Source organism: Anastrepha ludens, chromosome 3 (genome assembly GCF_028408465.1).
Source record: "Anastrepha ludens isolate Willacy chromosome 3, idAnaLude1.1, whole genome shotgun sequence".
In the NCBI taxonomy this organism is placed as follows: domain Eukaryota; kingdom Metazoa; phylum Arthropoda; class Insecta; order Diptera; family Tephritidae; genus Anastrepha; species Anastrepha ludens.
The window spans coordinates 57371398-57397024 of NC_071499.1; the positions used below are offsets into that span (position 1 = coordinate 57371398).

Genomic DNA, 25627 nt, shown 5'->3' on the forward strand with positions numbered 1-25627 from the left:
GCAATTATGTAATGAAATATTTCATGTCTTAAAATTAACTTGATAAATAATTAACAAAGTAAAAACGTAATGTTAATAAAAATATGTCTAACCCTTATAGTGCATTGATTTTTTCGTATATATGTGCGCACATACTTATAACACTGGAAAATACCAAATAAAAAAAAGCGAGATTTATTAACTCGCAGCTTAAAATATATGTATGTCTCACTACAATTACACTCTTTATTATGACTACTCAGTTTTTATTGTTAAAAAGGGCTTGCCTGCTCACCTTATTAGACCTTATGCCATATGCCACTCATGCAAACGTGGAACGGTGGAAAGTACACAAATTTAAATAAATTGAGAAAGTCAATAATTTAATGTTAAAAACTAAACCACACCAAAACCATTATATAAAAATTGTTATCCTTGTTTTTAGTTAATAGATAAGCAGTAAGTGAGTGGCAAAACTAAATAAAATATACAAAATTAACTGCTAAAAGCGTCAAAGTAAATATAAATCTTTATTCACAAAATACATACATACACATATGCAGTATCAGCTGCATTCACAGTATGTTAGTGTTTCACTTACCTCTACCTATGAATGTACATTAGGGTGTGTCACTCTCCTTACAAAAAGAAAAAAGAAGACGACACTGTTTTTCCATCGGAATTATAAAATTTATTATATTCGAAGACTCGCCAAAATATTGCAGGAAAATATTATAGTTACGTGAGTTGAGCCGATTTCAAAGTAAAGGGTGATCAATTAAGAGGTATCGGGACTTAAATTGAAATAAAATCTCATTAAATCTTCATTACTTTTGTTTTGAGCCATTCATGACATTTCATTTTTAAAAATAATCCCTTTCAAATGTTGGCCGCAACTGCTTACTGCGCCCATCCCTAAACAAATTTGAATGACTCACTGGGGGACTTCGGTCGGTATCTCGTGAATAACTTTAGCAATGTTAGCTTCCAATGCCTCAATCGAAACTGGTTTATCCATAAAGCATTTAGATTTCCATACTCCACAAATAAAAGTCCAAAGATGTGATGTCACACAATCTTGGTGGCCAATCCAATGGTCCGAGACGAGAGATAAATTGCTCACCGCAGCGACGATGAAGTAAATCCATTGTTTCACGGGCTGTATGGCAAGTAACGCCGTCCGCCATCTTGTTGGAAACAAATCTTGTGGAGATCAAGGGTTTCAATTTCCGGCATCTGACATTAAAAAGTCGTTGGTCGTTTATCATAGCGCGACAGAGTTCGCCATTCACTGTTACATTGGCGCCAGCCTCGAATTTGACGAAATATGGGTCGATGATTCCTCCAGCCCATAGGCCGCACCAAACGGTTGTTTTCAATGTATCCAATGCCTGTTCTTGAATGGCTTCGGGTTGGTCTTCAGCCCAAATACGACAATTTTACTTATTGACGTAGCCATCAAGCCAAAAATGGGCCTCATCGCTGAACAAAATTCGGGTCTCAAATACTTTTTACAGAGCGTCGATTTTCGTAATACAGTTGTACGATTTGTAAACGTTGTTCAGGCGTCTTTTCATGATGAAATGCCAATGAATACTGAAAAAATTGATATATTTAGTTTGACAGTAGTCACGCGTGATCTGTCAAAAAAACCTTATTGGAAGAAGTACCTTCTATCTGATCACACTTTACCCCCAAAAATCGAGTTGTGTTTTATATTTAATTTATTGTGTGTTTGGTCTAGTTACTCCTTCTATTTGTGGTGTGCGTCTTGATGTTTTCCACAAAAGAGAGTACCTAGTGTTTTACGCCGGTTTTTTATGAGGAGGAAGAAATACACTCGGAGGTTTGTCATAGCCTGCCAATGGACGATCGCTATTAGAAAAAACTGTTTCTTTCATTTGATTTCATGTCCGGAGAATCGAACCTGTGCATTTCCGAATGGTAATCACGCAGCAACCCATTCCATTTCGACGCCCGTCTTTTTAAATTAGTTTTTAAAAATATTTCAATAAAATTACCTCAGCTGATAGAGGAGAGTAGAATGCCAATAGTGCAGTGACCCATTATAATATTTGTGAGGACGGTGGTGGTTGATCTGTTGAATCCAATCAGATATTTTTTAAGATTAAGTTTTGGCTAGAGCACTTGGGAGACCCTGCATTTAGTAGTTAGAGACATCTATTGGTTTCCGGGATTACGCTCAGGTCAGTCGAAGTGTACAGCTCGTTTATAGGAATGCTTACGTCCTCTACCACTCGCGGAAGGACCTGCTCGGAGACTATCCTTATACACTCATCCGCTCTTTCATTTCCCTCCACTCCAGAGTGGCCGGGAACCAAACATAGTGTGGTGTTGTATTGTTGGATAAGCGAGAGCGACCCACTGCATTCTTTCACACATTTTTAATTGACGCGCGTTGCGGCCAGTGCCTTAATCGCTGCTCGACCATCAACAAAGCACAAAGCCATCTGCTTCCATCTAAGATACCTCCTTCCACCGCCGCAATTTTAGCTTTTCAAGGTCAACTTCGACGTTTTCGAGCCGTCTCTTTCTGGGCGTTCTCTTAGTCGCCCTCCAACAGGGCGTAGTTCAACTGCCTTTTGAGTTGTTCTCTCCTTGGGCATTTTAAACACGTGTCCTGGCTAACTTTTCCTTTGAGATTTTATAAATCTTATCACAGTTTCGTTTTTTGCTAATAGTTCCAGCTCACGATTATATCTAGTTCGATAGGCACCTTTTGCAGTTTTACAGGCCCATCTATTTTTCGCAATATTTTTCTTTCAAATACCATTAGCTGATTACTGTCAGTAGTTTTTAGCGTGCATAGTTCGCAACCATGGGTAAGCACGGGGTGGATCAAGGTTTTGTATATCCTTAACATTTGGTCGCGAGATAATAATTTAGACTTAAGCTGCTTCAAATTATGATAGAAAAGTAAGACTTATTAGCTGCTAAAACTCTATCATTTATTGTCAATGATGTATCCTTGGGTATATTCAGAAACGCATTATAATGCGCAACGTACTTTTGCAGTGTTGGCAATGCGTTCAGAAATGCAAGTATGGCAGTACTGCAAATGCATCGCGTTCCAAAACGCCATTTTTGTATCAAACGTCTCGCATTATTTGCAGGAAAAATTTTAATACTGCCGCTTATTACGCTAATATGATGTCTGATGAAAAGTGAGTATAAAACTATTTTTTTTAGCTTTTAATGCAAAGATATATTAAATATACGTTATTAAAACAATATTTTATTAAATTTTTCTTGAAAAATTAGAAAATTTTCTAATTGTTTCAAAAAAAGATTTTTTTTTTTTTTGAAAATTGGAAAAGTAATGAAATACAATCACAATAAATTAAAAAGCCTTAGCGACTAGGAAAAAAAGATTTATTTTTGGGAATTTTTCGTTTTAATGAACATCTTACTATATGTGATCTTCTTTTTAGCTTTACACGTCTTTTTTTTCTTAAATTTAGCAAAAAACTATCACTTTTTACTTCAAATATATCGTCAACAACTAAACTCAATAATACTTCCATTTTAGTGTAAACCGCGTTCATAAATGCAACAAATCTTTTTGCAAATCGTTAACAAATCTATCAATTGCATCACTTGTCACATTGGCAGTGTTGCTAGCGCTGCAATTACTGCGCATTTATACTGCGTTTCTGAATATACCCCTTATTGGCTGATATTTTGATACCCAAATGCATAGTCTCCAATCAGCAGGTCATCATTCCTTAAACCGGTGCTGGATCGGACCGTAAACTTCGTTTTCTCATACATACTTATTTACGTACTAAAAACCATTCGTCGCTTGTGACGAGCAAATCACCAACCAACCATTTGCGACTCTTTCCAACGAATGGATAACTGATATGTTTTCTAAAGCCGCGCACAGAGCCTTTAACATTACATACATATATTACATTAACGTTCCCTGCTGCAAGCAAAAACGAAAAACCAATGCAACTAACTACAATTCCCCATGCTTGCGTTTCAGTTGTATTTGTGTCTTTGCAATGAGTAACAAAACAAAACGTTTCATTTTGTTTGTTTGCAAACTCAATATGCACATTCATGTAAAGAATTATTTGATGCTATCTATGAGCAAACCATTGTGGAAGTTATGCCCCGAACATCGGCGAAGATATGTTCGTACTTTTCGTTTCCAACTGAAGCATTTAGGTAGAAAATTTTTGTTAGTTGCTAAAAAGGCAACAGAAAATTTTTATTTATTTATTTTTTTTATTTTTTTATTTAATGATTGGATCCTAACACTGCAAGGATAAATTTTATTACTATTAATGCCAGTCACAATCAACAAATAATTTGCAAACGTAGAAGGAGGTACTAATACTTGCTACAGCATGCCGTCAGAAATGTTAGTGAACTATTGTAAATCTAAGGAATACTAAATGTAAGGAGACCTTAAGGGCTAAGGGCAGTCAGAATTTTCAAAAACTTAGTTTATTTTTGCATTTTCTTCAAATGTGTGAAAATTTGAAGTCATTCCGACAAATACTTTTCGAGTTATTCAACAATTAACAAAGAGCGCTCGGGCACTCGGGAGCGTTCGGGAGCAAGTAGCTAGCAGCAGCTGCAAGCAACCGACTTCTCGGGTTTTATTGTTGTGAATATCCATTTTGATGTAGGCAACAGCAAATCGATATTTTGGAAGCTGCTATGACGGCTGAAGAACTATTAAATGGCCCAGGAATAGATGACACAGTGTAAATAACTAAATAATTCGTATAACTCTACATAAATCGATGCCAAAATTTTAAATGCGTTTTTCTCAAAACTATGTTTTTTGAACTGGTGATCACTGTAGTTTAAAAACCGCTTGGTAGATTTCAGTAAAATTTATACTGCTTTTGAAAAACATAAAAAATCGTACCTGATCGAAGGATTTTATACAAAAATTTCGATTTTTTTAACAATTAATTGTCGGTTTTTTTCTCGAATATCTGAAAAATATTTCCTATTGTTAATTTTGAAAAAAAAAAACTTCGATCAAGCACAATATTACCAATTAATAAAAATAATTTCTCTTGTCCGATTGATTTAAGATCAATATTCAAGGACTTGTGATGATCACCGCAAGGGACTTCTGGAGAAATGGGCTCCACACAAACAGCGATAACTTTTACATATATTAATTTTTTTTTTTTTTTGAAATTTCGCTTAAGTCAAGTCGAAACATAATGTATTAATGTTATGTTTTTATTTTTGTAAAATAAAGCAATTGACAGGCAAAAAAAAAGAAATTATTGAAAATCATAATTTTTTCGGGCCTCTGGCTACCCCTAACTTCTTAAAACCATATATGTAGCTCCGTAAGTTTTTCTGAGATTTACTTGAAATTTTTCACACTATTTAGATAAAAGTAAAAAAAACAAAAATTCGATGTTTTAAAAATAAATTCATAGAACTCGTTAAAAGCTTCCCTCGTTTCAATTTTTCCTAGCTAGACTGCTTCGTATAAAATTGTATATCGCCATTAGTTTTTCTCTGATCTTCTTGATATATCGACGCAACAATTCGGTAGTATTTTGTTTTCGAAAAATGTAAAAAATAAAATACCGATTTTTCGAAAATAAATCAATCGCGTTCGTAAACGTCTTGTCTTTTAAATGTTCATTGGGTTGTTGGTTATTTACATTGGTGCTGTCATTAACTTTATCCGAGACAAAAACCAGTTCGGTACAGTACAAATAAAAATTGTATAACGGAAATCTATACAATTTAGCGAGGAAGCGCAGGAATTTAAATAAAAACTTGCTGCAGTCTTTTTCCATCAACTAACGCTAAATTATACATAAACTATTTGATTACTGAGATTATAAAAAAATATATACTTACACACTTTAAAAATCAGCTGCTTAGAAAACTTTTTAAATAATATAAAACTAATAAGAGTCGCAACCAAGGCACATCAAACAAGTAGTAGGCTGATTTTTTTTTTAATTTTCCCCATTTATGAGTCCCCAACCATAAACTACCCCTCTCGTCAACGCTATTTAAACCCGTGCTTCCTCAGCAGTCATTCGCTAGTCATGTTTCATGTTTTATTAAAGAGACGAAGTGGCTCCACCACAAGGGGAGAGCTCTCAGTTCTGTCAATAAAACCAAATCAAAAACTCACAATTTTTTTTTAATTTTGAATAATAACTATTTAATTGCAGTCTTATGTTAAAATTTGTTTAACTAAACTAGGCGTACCATAATTATTTAAAATTCAATTATTTACTCTCTATGTCATTCTTATCGAGTATCTGCCGAATAACAAGTTGCACATTCTTTAGTCGATTCATTGTAAAGAACTGAAATCCATAAATATTTAAATCGCTTTCCAATATCACTCGCACCGTGCGCACCGCATTCTCAACCGCAAACGCTCTGAAGGCTTTCGGGTTATTCTCCAATTCCTTGTATTTGCTCAGCTGCTCTGCGGGGATCCCTGCCTTCACAATATTCATTATGAATTGTAAAAGGCGCATATTATCGGGCACAATTATGCCAATGATGATGGGCACGGTGATGCCGTTGGCGCGACATTTTTGCACAAAACGCACAATTGATTCAGGTGAAAAGCAAATTTGTGTGATAATAAAATCGGCACCGGCATCCACCTAAAATACAAAAACATTAATAGTGGCTATTAGTGAATATTTTTTCGATAAATAGAGCATTTAATGGGCTTGAGTGCAATTAGGTGGGATGCACCAGAGCGGAGTGATTGTTGAGCTGTAATGGAAATATTTAGCAAAGTATGGTTTTTGGCTAATAACACCCGTTTGCAAAAGAGATAACAAAAAAAAAAAAAAAAAAAAAAAAACGTGCTGCTCAACATATCTTACTAAGATTTCTCCAAGGTCTGCGGAAAATTTCCACTAGTAAATTTTCCACTTCTCAGGAAAGAAACTGTAGGTGACCCATATAGAAATATATTTACCATAGTATTTTTCTTTACCACAAAGTATTTTTCTTGAGCAAGTTATCTGACGCAGTGGGTAAGAAGCAGAAGTGATTCTCAAAAAAAAACTTTTCGAAAAATTCCGGGTATGCAGTTTTATAGGCCATTGAATTTTTATATAATGAAGTGCAAGTTTCAAGTGGCTTTAAGCCACTTTATTACGTTGATTTAAAAAACAAAATTGTTGACGGTGTTGGGTGCACTCTTCCATATAAAAAAATTTCGCGTATTCGTTATATGGAGCAAATGCAGAAGAACTGATGCGAGTTTTGAACCTAGCCCTGAACTAGCATTCTATTATGCCAGAATTCAATGGTACAATATTTTTGTAAAAATTCTGATTAAAAAGTTTGAAATTTTTATTAAAATTTGTTCATGTAAATATATATGTATTGGGTTGGCAACTAAGTAATTGCGGTTGTTTTTTGTTTAGAAAATCAAAAAAAAATTTTTGGTGGGACTAAATAACTTTATTCTGTAATGTATTGCCCATTTCGATCAATTATCTTTTGCCAAAGTTTATTTTTGAGAATCACTTTTGCTTCTTACCGACTACGCCAGATAACTCATGTAAGAAAATTCTCTCACGACGACCCAACTTTAATTTTTGAGGGGGTCCATTAAATGGATATTTCCGACACATTTAGTTAAAATGTTCTACGAATGTATTTGCCGAGAATTTTGTCTTAAATATGTTGAAAATTCAAGTTTTCGCCCGCCGTGCTGGGTCCGTGTTTTGATGTTTGAAACTGCTACCGGACTTGCAGTCAGTTACCTCAAAAATAAGCCATTGCATTACGCAAAGCATTGATTATGATACCGACCTACTAATTTTAACATATCTTTTAACAGCAAAACTCGCAGCCTTCGGCTGTTAATTATAAACCTTAAACAAAAGCAGAAACCTAGAAATTGTTAAAAAGTTAATTTTTGGTTTATCACTAAAAATAAATAAACTCGCTATTTATCTTATTTTCATAATTTATCCGTTTGAAAAAATTGCAAATTCTTTCTCAAATATGCCAATGATAAACTAAACTACTGTAAACTGCTGTAGCCCCTCAAATTCGCAGCTGTTAAAAATTTGTTATTAACATTACAGGGGATTTTTTGGGTTAGTGAGTTTATTGTTATTGATCATTAAATAATATCCGGTGTTGAAAATTCTAGTTATTGTTTTTAACTTTTTTTTTGCTTTGGTTGCAATCTGACAACAGCAAGCGGTTGTTCTGGTTTTTGCTTCTTGATCGAGCATACATGTAACACAAATATTGATTATAGCTATTGATTAGATAAAAAATAATATATTAAGCACTTAGGGGAATCACACATGTCACTGTATTCACATATGCAATATATAAATATATGTATTTTTGGTTTGATTAAAAATCTCATCAGAGATTTTATTCTGTATCGAGATTATATCAATTGGATGCCTAAAAAGAAGTAAATTTATTCTTCCATTGAGAGAAGAGTTCATGAGTGGTATTCACGATTAAAAACAGTAGTTTGCTAACCAAAATCAGCGATCAAGGCAGATTCCATGAAAACTGTATACGAATTCATCAAAAATCAGCCACCAACGGGTTGGCTACAAAATTTGCTGGTACGATATTCCGCACTTAAAAATGCAAAATGCTGTATTACAACATTCTGTGCTGTAGAATTCTGTACTGTAAAATTCTGTATTGCAAAATTCTGCGAACCGTAGGGGAAACTGCAGTACATTTGACTGCGGCCATTTTGAAATCGAAACAACACAAATAACGGAATTTGTGAATTGGGAGCAATGTAGGTTTCATTTAAGAATGATAGAATAAGTTATTCAATGGGCTTCTTCTTTTCGCCTAGATTTGGCAAGTGGCGAATAAATGAAGCAACTGGTACAAATGAAGATATATCGGCAATACGGGAAGAGAGCTGCCTTAAATTATGTGTTGGTAAGGCAGTACGTCTAATGAGCTATAGCCATACGCGCTAGTGGCGAATCTTACTCGATAACTTTGTTGTTGCTTTCGCATGCAAATTTTTCGTCAAGCTAATCGAGTAAAGAGATAGCTAGCGGGGAATGGCGAATAGAAGAGGCCTAATATAGAATATAGGCATGTACGCATGGTTCTCCTTATGCATGCACACGCAAGTCTTTATAATCTTGTTAGTGTGTTTATTACTGATTGCTTCGTCGTGCCGGACCAGTCTACTGACCGCAGGAAATCATGGGTCACACTATAGACGAGTAGATCCAACGCAGTATTTGTATGTACTTTTGCTTGTAATCGATTTACATATCATGAATACTCTTATGGCCTTTCTCGCCATCTCTTTTAAGCGTGCCATCCATAGCAATTTTTGGTCAAATGACAATCCAAAGAATTTCACTTTTCTTTGCATTTTTACTTCAGTTCCATCTAAGCAAATTGTTTTAAGATTTTTGAGACTGTATTTCCTTGTGAATATTGCGATGGTAACTTTTGCTGGATTTAGGGTACAGCCCCACCTTAACCCACCACCTTTAATCTAATCGAATTTCCATCTATGTAAAATGAATTAAAATTGTATAACAAATTAATAGATATTAAATAACCAAGAGTAAATAGCCAAAAATGTTGCAAACCTATTTTATTGCCCATGAGTGAGTTTATATGTATTATCATCGACTATATACCGCGGCCGCCATAGCCGAATGGGTTGGTGCGCGACTACCATTCGGAATTCACAGAGAGAACGTCGGTTCCAATTTCGGTGAAAACACCAAAATTAAGAAAAACATTTTTCTAATAGCTGTCGCCCCTCGCCAGGCAATGGCAAACCTCCGAGTGTATTTCTGCCTTGAAAAAGCTCCTCATAAAATATATATAAAAAGGGTGTATGCGCCAATTATATATATATATACCGCAAAATAAACTTTTTTTGGGTATTGGACCAAAGCAGTTTTTATTAATTATAATTATATATTAAAGTAGAGGTAATTTTCTGTTTTATATAAAGTATGCAGTATGTATGGCTTTTTTTCTATTTAGGGGTTTTATCCAAATTTTTATATAAAGGATGATTAAATTTTAAGGGCCGATGTTGAATGTGAACCACACCTAAACATCAAGTTTTTTTCTGCATTTCATTTGACTTTTTTCAATTTCAGACTAACTCAATTTGAACCATGGAAAGATACACAATCGAGCAACGCGTTATTCAGGCTTATTATGAAAACGGGCAACAGTGTATGACCAATTTTCGAAGAAGATCATTTTCAGTGATGAGGCACATTTTCACCTCAGTGGATTCGTCAATAAGCAGAATTGTCGCATTTGGTCGAATGATAATCCAAGAGTGATTGCCGAAAATCCAATGCACCCACAAAGAGTGACTGTTTGGTGCGGTTTATGGGCCGGCGGCATCATTTGGCCGTATTTTTTCCAAAATGAGGCCGGTCAGGCAGTTACTGTGAATAGTGTTCGCTATCGTGAGTAGATAACGAATTTTTAAGGGCCCGAATTGGAAGATATGGATGTGGACGATATGTGGTTTCAACAGGACGGTGCCACTTGTCACACAGCTAACGAAACAATGGCTTTTTGCGCGAAAAATTTGATGGCCGAATAATCTCACGTCGCGGCGATGTCAATTGGCAGCCAAGATCATGTGATTTGACACCGTTGGACTTCTTTCTTTGGGGTTATTTGAAAGAAAAGCTGTACGTTGATAAGCCAGCAACAATTCAAGAGCTAAAGGATGAGATAATTCGGCACATTAACGGCGTAGAACCTCAATTATGCCTCAGCGTCATCGAAAATTTGGAACATCGGATGGAGGTGTGCCGCCGAGGCTGCGGCGGCCATTTGGCCGATATTTTGTTCCATGCGTAATTGAGCCTTAGCAATATTATCATAATAAAGAGAAATTACTATAATTTCCTAAAAAAATTGTATTTTATTCAAAATCAACACCGGGCCTTGAAACTTAACCACCCTTTACAATGTATATTTATGCATATTAAAGTAAAGCGTATAGTTACTTTTACAGCAGCACTAATCTTTTAAAAATTGGTTAACAATTTTTTCAAATATAAGTTTTTCTTAATTTTTCGAGGATTTGAGAGCATCTGTAATACAATTTTACACGGTTAGCAAATGAGTTACTACAACCCACAAGCGAGCTTGGTAGGCTGAGAGAGGTTGTAGATGGACTGAACTGATGTTACCTGTCATGTCAGACCGACTGTCGCAAATTCTCCTGCCATTAAGCAGAAGAAACTGCAGGCAGCTGGTTGGAATGATGACGAGCCACTTTCTGTGGACGAAGCACATGGAAAAAGTAGGCATCTCAGACTGTGTACTCTGCCCAGCATGTGGAGAGGAGGTTGAGACGGCGGACCACTTTCTGTGCGTCTGCCCCGCCTTCGCTCAGCTTGAGGTTTTTGGCACTGATGTGTTAAGAAGCGACCACTTTGGCTCCTTGGCTCCACAAGATCTCAGATTTCTTCGGAGGTCGCAAGGCAAGTTGGCGTGTTTTGGCCAATAAAATATCAATTAAAAAAATTTTGTTTTTTTTGCTTTGCTTTGGGTCATCCTAATGCATATCCTTAAACCCCTTTTATCAAATCATAGGGTATCATAGTACAAGTAAATATATGGTTCATTTGAACTTTAAAGAATTGAAACAATGCCATGACCACCTACAACGTCTCATTGAAAATGAAATTGAAAATCTCAAATGCCTAAAGTTATTTGAGCACTCGGCATGCATTGTCTCCTATTGTTACCTATTGACCCATGTGTTTCTTACTGTATGTCGTTTTTCGTTTTTTTTTGTACACTGGGCATTATTTTTAGGTTTTTATAGTATCAATATTTCAATTATTTTTGTTGTTATAGTTTTTTGTTTGGATGATGCAATCTACGTTCATAATGAATAATAACCATATATGCAGATAAAACCAGAAAATGATAGTTTTTAGTTACGTTCATTTTAATGTCATTGACATTTTGTTAATTGTCACCAGCCAACCTTGTGTGATATGTTTCCCCTGTGAAGCCTAAACATGAGTTTGTGTTTTTGTATAATTTTTGAAGCAAAGAGTGGACTAAAAAAAGTGTCGGCAACCTTTTGAGTCGAAAATTACAGTTTACAAGAGTTCAAAGTTTTTAAAGTGCCACGCAATTTTTTCTTTCAAGCAAATAAATAGGACTTGCATAAATAAAGTGCAGCAAAAAACTAATATATTTATTCATAAGAAGAAATATCTATTTATTCATATATAAGTAGCGTTTTTCAAACCAAATTAGATGATATACAAGCATATAATTGGCGCATACCCCCTTTTTTGGGGGTTTGGCCGAGCTTCTCCTATTTGTGGCGTGCGTCTTGATGTTGTTCCACAAATGCTAAAGCTGCTCCCTAAAGTTGTTGTGTGGCCTAAAAAATTAGTCACCTAAATTTTCTTCTAAGTTTTATGTAATATTTACCCACTGACGGCTCCAAGACGGAATCGGGAGTCGGAGCAGGAGTTTTCTCAAAATCAGCCAATTTATCTATTTCCATTAAACTGCCGAATACTGCTAGTGTTTTTCAAGCAGAAGTCTTTGTGATCCTGCAGGCATGCAAAATGCTTAAGGAACGTGGAAGCGAGAGAGATACTACCAAAATTTTGTTGTGATAGTCAAGCCGCGATCAAGACTCTAACGACGCCATGATGCAGATCTGAACTAGCTAACTACTGTAAGGAGGATATCAAATCTCTTCGGTGTGCAGGTAACATTTCTCTGCTCTGGGTTCCAGGTCATACGAACATAGAGGGAAATGAAAATGCTGATGTGCTTGCCAGAAAGGGAACTGAATTGGCCTCAGGGATCTCCTACCCGGTCATCGGCATCCTGACTGTTGTTAAATAGGAATTACACAAACTATTTCTCAGGAAATCGCAGAAAAGATAGAGCTCCATATCTTCATGTGCTATTAGGGTTGTCGCTCCAGTACAATATATGGGAGATACAGAAAGTCTTGGGGATTCCACACCATTCAATTTCCTAACTTAAGCTGTGTTTATCGGCCATTAGACAATCGGCACACATGCGGAAAAGTTACATTTGCAATTTAACCTCATTGCAGAAGCTCAGGGGACCTTCTAGAGTAGGAGACTGTTGAGCACTTTCCCTGTAAATGTTCGGCTTTGGCAGCAAGACGATTTAGGTCAGTTTGTGCTCCTTTCTTGGAAATCCTGAGGCAGTGCTCCAACCTTGATCCCATCAAATTTCTCCATTACATCAACAACTGTGATTGGCTGTAGATATCTGCCCGTTGGAGTTCTCACAATGGTATCAAAAGGTAATTACCTACGCTTACTAAAATCTAATATGCATAGTGAAACCTATAAAGCGTGCCTAAGCGCATCTCATCTTTCATCAACAAATGCCTCCGCATCATCTGCAGAATATTCTGGCCAAACACCATGAGTAACGACGCACTTTGAAGATTGACGAACGAGAAACCCGAAAATCAAACGCAGAAAGTTGCGATGGATAGGCCACACATTGAGAGAACCCGCAAGGGAGCTAAGGTCGCGGTCAACCAAAAAACACTTGGAGAAGGTGGATGCTGCCCGAACTAGCAGATGCCGACATCTCATGGGACGATGCAAAAACAACAGCATAGAACCGTGTACGACGGAAGAGTCTTGTCGAGGTCCTATGCTCCCGGGAGGAGTGAACAAGGAAAAAAAACAGCGCATTTCTGAAAGGCGAGAGTGGTATTTATACCCAAAAACTGAAACCAAGCTCAATTTTCGCAAAAGTTGCCAGCTAGAAAGTAAGTATATTTGAAGTATATATAAGTGGCAAGCGATTAAATTTGAGGAATATTGCACTTAAAGTGGGTTAAAAGTTACTTGAATTTCTTACAGGGCTGCATAAATGAATGAAAGCAAATAAAAAAGCAAACATATTATCACGTTTTAGGGCCAAACTATTTTCGAATTTTTACGAGTGCGTTTATGGTTTGCAATAAATTACAGAATGGCTACTAAGTAAATATTATTCAAGATGCCAATTCTAAAACGTAAGAGATCAAAAAGTTATTTTTAGCTGCGCTTGAAATAGATAATACTCTGTTTACTGCTGCTTCCGCTCCGTTGTTCGGGATCGCTAACTCAGCCTCCTCTTTCGAATAGTTTAATTGTAAACAAGCGTGTTATTGATAATGAATGTTTTCGCATAAACCTTGTTTTACATATTCACATTTTTCGTAGTAATTTTATATGAGAATGGGGCTTTTCACGCTTTTAATCCATAAAATTCGTTTACTGCTGGTTTTATTGTTCTTTAGAATCCTCAATTAAAAATTTGTCATTCAAGTTGATGTAACCTTGAATCACTTTAAGGAAGCCAGTAGCCAATAAAAACAGATAATATACAGATAAGTGTAATAATTAAGCGTTAAATGCTATTTTTCACGCAGTACTTCTAACTTATTTGTTGTTTTAAAAGTTGATAATTTAATGCCAAAACATTTGGGGGAACCCCAAGACCAATCGATGTTTACTTGAATTGTATTACTTATTTATCTTTAAGACAACGGATGTTATACACGCATACATAAATGCACATCTACATACATACACACATAAACTACATACGGTACTGACAATTTGGCCGCATGCCTATAATTTTGACAAAAAACCTGCTATGTGTGCAGATCTGTGCTTATAGGTAATGGTTTATTTGCATATATCATAATTGTGTACACGCATACATACATACGAGCATACATATGCACGTGACAAAACATCTTTTATGGAGTATAGACACTATAGGGCATCCAAAACTTAAAATTTGGGCTTAATTTTTTGAAGCAAATAATTAATGCGTATCAGATATGCGTTCGAAATATATGATATAAATATGTGTGTGCGCATACATATGTACATATAATTATAAATGTACATATACCATGTAGTCAAATGGACTAGTTGTAAACTGCGTTATAACTAGCAAGAATCACAGACCCAACTAGTCAGGCAACTGTCTTTTTTCCATACAAACAACTGGTATATTTTATATATAAATATATATGTAAAAAAATCCTAGTCCGACTATGAACCGAAACAACTAATTTGAGTTTAAAAGGCGTAATTCAAAAAATTAATTCATTCATGAATACACAATAAAATCGTTTTATTAAATTTAGTTTAAAATATTACACAGTTAGATTTGCGAATAATATTAGTCTATACATATTGATGGAACTGAAAAATAAATTCATATACATAGGTATGTATATTTCCAAAATTACTATTATTCCGAAGATAAAAGGGTAGCGTTATTTAACATACAGTCTGTCTAATGGAAGCGTGACCGGCAAAATTCGCAAATTTCCAAAATTACATTATAAAAAAAAAATTAAAAAAAGATAAATAATTAGCGCGTACACTTCTCTTAGCTATTTGGCCGAGTTGTTGTTGTTCCATTAATAGAGGCACCTACAGTTTTAAGCCAACTCCGATCGGCAGATATTTTTTATGAGGAGCTGTTTCATGGCAGAAATACACTTGAAAGTTTGCCATTGGCATTGCCTGCCGAGGTGCGACCGCTATTAGAAAAAACTTTTTTTATTATTTGATGTTTCATTCACGGAGACTGGAACCTACGCACTCCCGAATGGTAATCACGCATCAACCCATTCGGTTACGGCGGGTTACCGCTAGATAGGTGTATCCTTGCCTCAATATGCGTTGTGCCATTTGTTAGTTCTGTGAGACATTTGGGAAGCGCACGTTGTTTTCACAAAATGAGTTCCGCGTATGAAAAACGATTTGAAGCAGTGTTCCGAGATACCCAACCCAAACGTCCAAAAATGTCACGGGCATCTGTAGCAAAATATTTGAAGAAGTCAAAGACGTTCATAAGTTAATGTGAGCAACGGTATACCGAAGTTAAAAACCTTGACGACTTCGCCGGATGAGACCACAAAAAAAAACAAAATTACCTCTCCATAGCAAGACCAAACATATACCCATCACTCTTGTTTCTGAAAGCATAACTAAATGAGGAACTAGCTTTGGGAAAGCAGTAGATATGGGAACACTTAACCTCGAACAAAACCGCCAAAGTTATGCTAAGGATTTAGAATACCAAAACTGGAAACTTTATTTTATCACTCTCTCTAAAAGTAATCTTTGTCGAATCGACTAAGTCCTTTTAATATTCGACTTTTTGTACAAAAAATGAAGCATACAAGTTCTTTACTCCACTTTTAATAATAATATATCTTAACAGGAAAGAAAACACAGAGTCTACTTATTTTTGAATTTTTACCATTTATAAGTCTTTCAAAATGCGAGCCTAGATGTTATTTAGAAATTTGTTGCAAAAATTTAGATTCTTTCAGGGTTCACTATCTTGATTCAAAATACGGCTCTTAACAATTATGTGTGAAACATTTCGTTTACTGGTCCGCCAAACAATCGTTTCATGAATGACTAATTGTTGAGAACGTCGAGATGTGGATGTTGAAGGTTGTTCCGCAGCACTTTGCGTTAAAGCAGCAATATTCTCAACAGAACGTCCAGTTTTTGGTATGCCAATCCTTTTCCCATCCGTCATCGTCAGAACCAATTTTTTTTTAATTTTTCACCAACTCGTCGACTCATTCAGACGATTATTTTCTACCAAACAAATCACGAATTTTGCGCTTTTACTCTTCGGTTCATTTTTTAGAGAAATAAAAGTAGCGAGAACAGTGTTCGTTGAATCCACGAAGATTACTTGTTCAGCGTTACATAAAAGCATTTTTCATCTCATGTTATCAAAAGTAAAAGATCTAAAGTAATAATAGGGAAGACCTTATCGAAAGATTTATAATTTTTCTAAATGGCGTCACACGTTTGATACTTGTGAACTAGACAGCTGTAGTGTACATACAGAGAAGCAATGGAGCGCGTAAAGGTCAAAGGTTGCCATCAACCAAAATTACGTCTTTTTATTTAGTAAAAAATTTATTCAACAACAAAATTGTACCCTTGTACAATAAATATAAAAAAATTCTTTAACTTTCCCAATAATGTTAAATATGTTTTTGTTGTAATTGAATATCTTCTCGTTTTAATGGCTTACAAATACCCAAATGAACCCAAATAAAAGTGAATTAAAAGGTTGAAGTAAAAAAAGTAGACATGAATAATTTGTTTTGCATCGATACAAATCTGGTCCTTTTCGGACTAGTTCGATTTCACTCAGGAAATTCTTTACGTAAATTAGTATTTTTTCTTACTAGCTTGGCGCTTCGCTGCATATACTTATACATATGTATCTGTGTTTGGAATGATATATACATACGTGCTCGTACATATCAATAAATATAAATTTGGGTAGTCAAATTATAATAATTGTACATAATTTGGTATTAAATTGAAAAATATTAGAATTCCGCATATTTTAACATTTTTGGCACACATAACTCGTATTAGGGGTTAATAAACCATATCATTATTTTTTATGCTAATAATAGCGCAGATGCGACCATAGAATCAAATTATGGAATTGGAGTGTGAAGTTTTGATTTTAATTTTAGTCATTTTAATATTTTGTATGTCCAAGTGTATTAATATGTTCACTTAGGTGTAACAATCTATCGGTATTGAGATAGATGAAAAACCATAGCGGGTGATTTTTTAGATATATAATATGAACTTCCTTTTTTTTCAAAAAAAAAAAAAAAAAAAAAAAACAAGAAAACATACATAAAATAATGGAATTGCCAATACCACTGGTTTACAAATGACAAGATTCTACAGACATTTTAACTCTTAGCATGATATAATTAGTAGACTTTGACTAGACACACAAAATATTTTCTATGTAACCCCAAAATCTTTATTTTTTGTTAAAAGCCCGATTTTTCGTTTTTTAATAAATAATTGGCGCGTACACCTCTGTCAGGTGTTTGGTCGAGGTCTTCCTCCTATTTGTGGTGTGCGTCTCGATGTTGCTCCACAAATGGAGGGACCTGCAGTTTCAAGCCGACTCCGAACGGCAGATATTTTTTATGAGGAGCTTTTTCGTGGCTCGATTCGTGCTTACGCTTTCGCGAAAGGACTGCAGAGCTATTATAGGTATGCTGACAGGTCATAATCTATTGACTGCACATGCTCTCAAAATAGGGATTGCTAACACATACAAATGCAGGCAATGCAGAGAGGATGCTGAGGAAACTTTAGAATGCCTTCTGTGCGTTTGTTCGGCATCAATTAAAACGCGTTTAAAATGCTTGGGAGCCCCCACTGTTTGAGGGTCTGGAGGAAGTCTCAAAAGCGATGTCTACTTTCAGTATTCATAGAGGTCGGTTTCCATCTGGTAACGCTAGGGACCAAAAGGTCTATGCGTGGCTTAATGCCAGAAAGGCTAACCTAACCTAATCCTTTTCATGGCAGAAACACACTCGGAGGTTTGCCATTGCCTGCCGAGAGGCGGCCGCTATTAGAAAAAACTTTTTCTTCATTCTGGTGTTTTATGCACGGAGATTCAAACCTAAGATTCCAAACCAACCCATCCAGCTACGGCGGCCGCCATTTCGGTTTTCAGTTCTTGCTGCATTAAAATACTGATAACTTCGCTCTCCTATAACCAATTCAAAATTTTTTTACGGTTTTATAAAGAGGAAGATGGAAGCTTTCAAAGCATGTCCTTATTTTTTTTTAGGTATTTCTGAGTTACGATCTAGTGTTTCTTAACCCTTTACCGCATATGAGCCCATATGTGGTATTGCTTTGATATAGCTTTGATTAAATTTTATTTGCAAATTAAGTATTATAAAATAGTTTAAACTATTTCAATCCATCAAAAATATATTTAGCAATAATAAACTGCAAAAAAATATTCTATGATTTTATGACATTTCGAAATAAACTCACTTTGGTACAAGTGGGTGGAAAAGCAGAATTTTTAAAAAACGATAACAGCGTAAAACGTAACTTTTACAACATTTTCACAAAAAAAAAAACAAAAATAGTTTCATGGGGTCGATATACTCATCTTTCTCGACGGATAATAATTTTCTGCTTTTCAACTGTTTTCTATACTTTACAACTAGTTTTTATACACAGTTCCGTGAAAAAAAACCAAAAACTTAAAACTTTTCCACTATTTTTCTTTTAATATGTCTTATCGGTAATTAAGTCCCATTACAAGAACAGAGGCCTCCGTATTGAAGTGGTTTTTTAAGCTTTCATCGTGGGCCTTTGCTGCCTTTTTTTTGTGTCTGCTACCGAGTCAATATTTAGGTCACGCTCGAGGTCGGCGCTACGGATAAACCAAGGGGCATGGACTGCACATTTATTTGTATAAGTTGAACGTTATTACACTTTGGCTGGAGCAGACAACTACGACTGTGCGTCATAGGGCCATATAGACTTCAAAATTCATTTATATGTAATTATTTTATTATTGGTGGATAGTGTTGATTCCTTTCCCATAAGCCAATACATATTTCTATATTTGAGTTCCATTTCTTCTTTCTTTTTTTTTACATGGGCGCTCCATCTAAGCATGACATCTAGAATCATCCCCAAGTATTTTGTACTATTTGTGTAGGGGACTTGTGTACCGTTTATATATATTGGAACATATTTGATTTTGCTCTAAGCGAAGTTGATATTATATCAACAGTCTTGTTTTGCTTTAATTTAATATGCCATTTATTGGTCCAGTCGTTATATCATTATGGCTAATTGTATCGATGCGCTTTCCTTGTTTCCTATCGAAGGAATAGTTGTATCGTCAGCAAAGGCAGCAGTTTGGATTGCATGGCAGATCACACGTAAAGAGCAAATACTGATAATAAAGGGTTAAGTACGCTTCCTTGGGAAACCTCTGCTTTAATTTTTTTGAGGCAACAATAGGAATCTTCTTTTTTTACTCTGAAGTAGTGGACGGATAAATACGAACGTAGGATAATGGGTAGGTGTGCATTTATCTTCTTCAGTAGCCCATGATGGCAAACTTTGTCGAACGCTTTGGAGACATCAAGGAATACTGCAAAACAAGTTTTTCTTTCTTCAAAGGCGGAATCCAAGGAGGAATCCAAGTTGGTGCGTCGGTATAATTTTTTCGATAGAAGTGACGTAGGTTTGTATGATGTTACGTAGTAAGAATTGATGTGAAAAAAGTTCCTTAGCTTTTCAGCAAACATTAACATTTCAGCAAACTTTAACTTTCGAGCAAACATAAAGAAATATTTTTTCTACTGAGTTGAAAATTGTGGTGTAGAAAAATAAAAATGAGCTTAAGTAATACACGCAAAAATTGTATTTTGAGTATTTAAAAAAAATTGAAATCTGACAAAAAATTACTGTTGAGAAGGATTCGCAAACCAGACTACTGTGTTTTGTGTTTGGAGTACTTTCCATCGCACAATTCCTCTTTTTTAAGGATTTTTTTTTAATTTCCATTTTTTTTAAACATTAACTGTCGGTTTTTTTCACGAAAATCTGAAAAATATTTTCTGAGGCTGGCATATTGTTAATTTTGAAAAAAAGCTTCGATCAGGCACAATATTATCTATTAATAAAACCAATTTCTCTTGTCCGATCGATTTTAGATGAATCTCCAAGGACTTGTGATGATCACCGCAAGGGACTTCTGGAAAAACAGGCTCCACACAAACAGCGATAACTTTTACAATTATTAATTGTATGTTTAAATTTTGCTAAAGTCAAGTCGAAAATGATGTATTGATGCTGTGTTTTTATTTTTGTAAAATAAAGCAATTGACTAGCAAAAAAAATTATTGAAAATCATAATTTTTTCGGGCCCCTGACCCCTTAAGAGTGGCTTAACTAATTAATTCTGAATTACTATACCCGATGTAGTACAAATACTGTCAGTAAATGAAACGTGGGAGGTTGACATGGAAAATAATAAGGAAACTTAAAAAAATGTAAAGAAGGACAAAAACACATATATTTCTGCATTTTCTGTGCAGAGATATTGGGAGGAGAAATATTAACCAATTAAAATTTTTGGAAAATAGGCGTGGCACCGCCCATATTCCATGTATATACTTATGCCCATAAAACTTCTTAAACTTCTTCAACAAACTCTACCAAACTTGACATGTAAGATATCTCTTAATAGTTCTTGGATGAACACTTTTTCCGGATGTCTCGACGATATGTCCGGAGCACTTATTCTCAGATTTTGGTCGATTTCGAATTTAAGATGAAGCTTACATCTCTACTAGACATCGCTTTTCGCTTTTTATATTCATACCTACTAATTCATACGAATTATCACATGTATGTATGCATGTAATATCAACGACAATTTATCAACTGAAAATTTCGAATAACGGTACATTACAGCTACTTTTTCAACACCCCCTCTGTGAATGTCCTGCACTTCAAAGAAGCCGTGCCAAATATCTTGGCGATTATTTCTTTGAAGAACTGGGGAATTTGCAAAATGTCTCACTGGCGGGACTACTTATCTTCTTAAAAAGATCCAAGTGGTTTAAGCTACTTAGAAATCAAGAGCAAGTATCACAATGGACCTTAGTGCCACCAATTGTATTGTTTTAGACAAGCAACCTGGCTAACTTGATCTACTTTTTCAATTTTTGCTTTGCTTGAGCGAACCTAAGCAGCTGGATGTGTGTAGACGTTTGTTATAACACTTTTTTGTTCTTTTGTTAATTTTTTTGTTATAAAGAAAGTGAAATAATTTAATTTTTGTAAATTTATGAACAAATATGAATTCCGAAAACAACTGCATCACCAGTTTTTTCAATTAATGCATACCTTCTGGGAAATAAGAAAATATGCTGCTGATGTAGACTTCAGTCCTTCACTGTATATGCGAGAAACGACATCAATAAAATGTCCAGCATGAGCACGTCTACAGGTAAAATCCCTCAAACATTAGATTCAAAAATGCCCAATCGAGATAGGTAGAAAAAACCTAGTCGAGATTTCGATGTTGCAGGTGGTTCCGAAACACTTTGCGCTACAACAGCAATATTCAAAACAGAAGTTCAAGGTTTTGGCCGTGAATCCTCGACTCATTTGGGCGATTATTTCTACTATAAAAAATCACCAGTTTTACGATATGTTGCTTTTAAAGATTGGCCATTTTCATAATAAGTTTTAATAATTTTAATGCTTCGCTCTATGGTATAAAATTATACATCTGTCTACCTGGCAAATGTCAAAGGTGACATAAAATACCGAAATTTCTTTGTTAAGCAAAAACGAAAAACATTCTCTGAACTGTGTGGACCAAAGATCATTATAATGGGCCTTATCGTATACTTGCTCTACACCCACAATTTACCAGTCACTGGGGAAATTATCGTCGGAACTTTTGTACTTGACGCCGCTGTTCTCGCAATTGGCTCTAACGCCCAGAAGGCTGCACTTCAACTCCAAAAAGGACTTGGTATTTCAACATAATGAGACAAAGTCAGTTCATATCCAATGAGACAAAGTCAGCTCAAGTTACTTTTACGCGCAATCGAAACATTTGCCCTCCCGTGAAGCTCAATAATGTAACCATACCACAAAAAATTTTACGAAGAAAGCTTACATGGAAAACACATATTTTCACTAAACGTAAGACACTTGGAATCAAACTCCGAAATCTATACTGGTTACTTAATCGAAATTGTCAGGTTTCTCTCAAAAGAAAGCTATTATTACTACTCAGCCATCTTAAAACTAATGGGGAACTATGGCGTACATCTGTGGGGCGCTGCAGCTAACTCTGCATCGAAATACTTAAAAACTTCCAGTCAAAAACTCTACGAATGATTTCAAATGCACCATATTATAACGTGATCTCAAATTTCTCACAAAAGCTGAAGCAATAAAAAAGCTTGCCACATCACACAATATGAGACCCCAATCGCATCCAAACCCAAAATTACAGAAATAACCGCCAATCCCATTTCCTTTAACAGGTTGAAGAGGAAATCAACAATAGATCTCAAGTGCTAAAGAGCAAAAATTGATTAATGGGTGCACCAATGGGTGCTTTCTCGGGTATGCTTCTCCGATACTAGAATTCAAACGCTCACACTTTGGCAGGCAAGATGGACACCGAACGGTACGCTAGATGGACAGCAAGACTAATACCCGATCTAAAAATTGAGTAGATAGAAAGCACGATGGGGTTAACTATTACCTCACACAGTTTTTGTCCGGGCATGGGTCCTTTTGTAGTATTTGTGGCGAATGGGGAAAGTGAGCCTACCAAACTGCATATATAGAGATACTGAGTATGATGATGCGAGTCACACCTTATTTAAATGCGAGATGTGGAACATAGAGGAACAGCTCTGCAACGAGCTATTGGTGTATTTACACCTGAAGAAATAATCGAGAAAATGATGATCGACGAAGAAAAATTGAATGCCGTAGGTTTCTCAAAACAGTTGTCCTGGACGCAGGGTGAGTAAGTGCCCTTCTTAGCACGCCGTCTGGGCGCTCTCCCTCGAAGCAATGCGGAAGCAGTCCCGGGATGGAGGAAAAAATCCAAGAGAATAGGAGGGATATTTTTAGTGGAATCACACACGTAGTAGCGACGGTTACTATATGGTGCGGAGGCATTTTTAACACAACCTCACCGTCAAAACAAAAAAAAAAAAAGAAATCGGTGCTTTCCATGCATATCTAGTATAATGTCCTAATTTTAAGTACAAGAATTGTCGAATGTTGAAAAAGAGATTGGAATAAATAAATGGATTCAAGAAAAAATATAATTATATAAATAGGTACCGTCTAGGAATTATTGACCACTGACATCTAGGCCTCTCTTTTGAAATACCTTTTATATAAAAGGCACTAATACATATTTTAGTGCAAATATTTTGCATGTGACATAAAATAAAAAAAGGAATAAAACTCACCTTCTCTTTCAAATACTGCATATCTTCCTCCATCGATTTAGATTCTGGATGTCCTTCTGGATAACCAGCAACACCTATGGAGATTGTGTCTACAGACAATGAGAGAAGAGAAATAAAGAGTTTAAAAAGCTTTCGGCTAATAATGCACAAGGCGCAAAGTAAACAAACAAAATCAACTCTCTCTCCCGCTCCCCCTCCAGCTCACTGCAACACAACAACAACATGGTGTTGTAAATTGATTGCACTATCAGTTTGAGTAATCAACAATTAAATGCGAGTATTATACCATCACATGCGATTTTACGAGTGCTGGCTGTAACTTGCACTGAGGTAATGCGAGTAAAATGCATAATAGAAAAAACAACAACTAAAGAACTAGTAACTTCTTTGGAAATTTTTGAATTACAATAATAAACGAATTGAGATAGTTAATTAACAGCACACCCACACACACGTATATAGTATGACAAAAAACACTAATCATTCCGGTACTTTGCCATTATCATCACCTCACTGAAGAGCCACTCACCGCCTCGTTTATTACGTATATATTCAACTAAATTTTTCGCGTGTGGGAATTGTTGCTCCGGATCCACCTGATCTCCACGCAGCGCCAACACATTCGTAAAGTTGAGCTTCAGGAATTCATCGAGCCGCTTTGAATCGGCGCGAAAGCAAGTTAAATGCGGCATTACCACCACACGCGTATACAATTGGCGCCCCAAACTTATCGCATCCACATCCGTAACATTCTCAATATTGGCATAGTCCTGACCCAGCCACACAAGCGAGGTGAAGAGCGGCAGCAGCACGTCGAATTTATCGTAGTCCAGCATTGTTTGTTGTTTGCCATAGGAACGGGCTGACAGCTCAATGCCATAGAAGAACTCTTTGGCGTCGGTTTTTTCTTTGAAAAGCTCAGCTAATTTGCGCTTCTCAGGCGGCAGTTGTTTGGTGGAGAAACGCACATGCACTGGCTGAAAAGCAGTTGTTGGTGTAGTTGGTATGGGCAGATGTCCACCGATGATGATGGCAGTCGCATTGCTGCCACTCAATGCAGGCACATAATCGGGATTATGCATTATATTGTATTTGTTGTTGCACTTGTTGTCACTATTTAAAATAATATTGCAATTGTTGTTGATTTTTTCGCGGCGCGCAACACTACGTCCGATTCTCACGTCCGTATCCGAAAGCGATAGCGACCTGATTGGTGAACATTTGAAACAACTAATTAACTGCAGCCGCGGTTGGGAAGCGTGGCTTGTGAGCATAGGGTAAAAAGCTTTTGTGCGCTCACTTTTTGACTGTATGCAAAATTGTGATATTCGTTTTGTGCTGTTTTTTGTCTAACAGGCTCGCAAATCCAGTGTTGCTAAAAATGAAGTACCGATTGTTTTGAAGACCTACATATAAACTTGTGCGTGTACTTACTAGAGAGTAGTTAATTTCTTTTTTCTGAGCTATTCTAGTAAAATATTTTTCTTTTAAATGCTTTTTTTAATACTATTTGTCACAAAATGAAAAAATATATTTATTTTAAATACCCTATTTTCAAATTGACTCGACTTAAATTTTGAAATAGCAGCCTTCACACGAATAGTGTAATTGCTCCACATGTACATAAACATAGCCAAGTTACAAAAGAACTTAAAAATGTTTGCACATGCCAAAAAAATGAGAGCACACAAATTTTAAATACGTTTTTCCTCTAAGTTTCATTGAGCTCGCTTGAACTCGAACATTGAACCTGACTCTAAAAGCCTAGACAGACGG

The 25627-nt window shown here is 35.8% G+C and overlaps 1 protein-coding gene across 1 annotated transcript; it reads right to left on the reverse strand.

The window, feature by feature from the left end:
- Nucleotides 1-5987: 5987 nt before the first annotated feature.
- LOC128858034 (5,10-methylenetetrahydrofolate reductase) lies at nt 5988-25150 on the reverse strand. Its single transcript, XM_054093962.1, has 3 exons — nt 24381-25150; nt 23852-23940; nt 5988-6620 (listed from the first exon to the last, which is right to left on the reverse strand). Exons 1-3 carry the CDS (start codon nt 25123-25125, stop codon nt 6231-6233), a joined length of 1224 nt encoding a protein of 407 aa, XP_053949937.1. The 5' UTR covers nt 25126-25150; the 3' UTR covers nt 5988-6230.
- Nucleotides 25151-25627: the final 477 nt, after the last annotated feature.

Coding starts and splice junctions, on each gene's coding strand:
- LOC128858034 (XM_054093962.1), bottom strand. CDS start 25,125: ATGCTCACAAGCCACGCTTCCCAACCGCGGCTGCAGTTAATTAGTTGT. Junction 23,941..24,380: donor TATACGTAATAAACGAGGCG/GTGAGTGGCTCT, acceptor CATTGTCTGTAG/ACACAATCTCCATAGGTGTT. Junction 6,621..23,851: donor TGCAGTATTTGAAAGAGAAG/GTGAGTTTTATT, acceptor TTTGTATTTTAG/GTGGATGCCGGTGCCGATTT.